A 1,602-nucleotide genomic window follows, 5' to 3' on the forward strand; every position below is an offset into this window, starting at 1 on the left:
AGTTGTGAGTCCCTAATAAAATGATTTTTTTTAAAGTTCTCCACCAAGTTTAAAAAATTCTAATTCAAACGAAGAGCCAGATAATCCAGGAATACGAATTCAATGCAGTAAAGACCTACAGTATAAAGTTCTGTTGACAAGGTTTAAGATTTGCTTTCTGCCTGTCAGCTCAGATCAGCTATTTGAGTCTTTCCCGTCCAGCAAGACAAAACAAGTTCCCCTGAATGCCTGACTCACTCAAAGCTCCCCCTGGTTTAACACTGAGAGTAATCCGTTGCGCTCCAAAAGAGTCTCCACTTTTAGCAACCATTACAGCAAAATCTTCAGTAAAGTTCAAATCTTTTAATCATTAGCCAAACGCTGGAATAGGCTGCACTAGAAAAGACACTGGTGCTTCTTGTACCCATTCAGAATTTAAATGAGATCTCAAGAAAGATTTTCACATATGCCATTCACTGAGACACAAAACACTTTCTGGTGGCATACGAGGTCCCACAATGGTGGTGAACCGTGGTGTCCGTGCCCCTTTCTCTCCCTCTAATGCTATCTTACTGGAGTATTCCTTAGAACTCTTAAAATGCTACTAGGTATCGGTTTCGGGGCTCTGCAAGCTTCCTTTTCTGTAACCTAACCTCTGGGATGACTTCTGGTCACCAATACTAAGTTGGTAAAGCAGATAACAGTTGTATGCCCCCAGCCAACAAATGTTCTGAAAATATTTCATCGCTATGATTAAAATATTAAATGGTATGTTCCCTGAAACATTTATCACTTTGTTATCATTTGTTCCCAGTACCTGAATCTATAGTAAATAGTCTAATGTCTATATATTCTGTAGCAGCAGCAGGTAGGGTTCCAAGCATTTGATATGCATTATCTCATGTAATACTGTTTTGTAGATGAAGAAATTCACAGTTTAGTTAAGCAGTTCTTCAGGATAATATACCACGTAGGATGCAGAATTAGGATTTAAATCCTACTCCAGAATTCAACTACTCAACAATTAGCAGAAACCAAATCTATCTTAATCTTATGGATCAATTCCAATGGCTTTCAATAAAGGTGTGATCCAGATTTGAATTATATACTAAAGCAAATAAGAATGATGAAAACTAACAGGAAAAATAGACAAACCAGAGGATGGACCAAATACCTTGGTTTCTGGTGTAATTGCTTCCTCTAACAATTTGATTTTGGAACAATCAACAAAAGAAATCTTCAATCCAAAATCAGCTGCCACCTGCCTGAAGTATCTGTTGGTACCTAAGGCAGAAGAGAATCAGATCAATTAGAGAATACTGTTCAGTATTAAGAAATGCTCATTCCTGACAGGTGTAAACAGCTTCAGATGTTAAGGTCTTCTCTCTCTGTCTACTAAAACAAAATTAAGGGCAAGTATAGTTTGGTTATTAAATAGTTTGGCTCTCTCGCATAGCCAAGAATATAAGGTTTGAATTTTAAGTTCAACGTTCAACAGTCAAATAAAACATACCAACATCTACATGGGGCAGAAAATGCTTCTCAAAATACATTCAGGGATGTGTGACCGAGCTGACCCCACCACACTGAGGCAAAACACTAAAGGCATGCAATAGAATGGTG

The 1,602-nt window shown here is 37.8% G+C and overlaps 1 protein-coding gene across 1 annotated transcript in view; it reads right to left on the minus strand.

The window, feature by feature from the left end:
* CTH (cystathionine gamma-lyase) overlaps positions 1-1,602 on the minus strand; it is a 26,447-nt gene that overhangs the window by 15,835 nt on the left and 9,010 nt on the right. Inside the window, exon 4 of the mRNA XM_013003829.2 lies at positions 1,154-1,263. Within this exon, the coding sequence (XP_012859283.2) occupies positions 1,154-1,263 (110 nt within the window). The remainder of the gene's footprint in view (positions 1-1,153; positions 1,264-1,602) is intronic.

The sequence above is a fragment of the Echinops telfairi genome, unplaced genomic scaffold (genome assembly GCF_000313985.2).
Source record: "Echinops telfairi isolate 266 unplaced genomic scaffold, ASM31398v2 ScPeMD7_443;HRSCAF=831, whole genome shotgun sequence".
In the NCBI taxonomy this organism is placed as follows: Eukaryota; Metazoa; Chordata; class Mammalia; order Afrosoricida; family Tenrecidae; genus Echinops; species Echinops telfairi.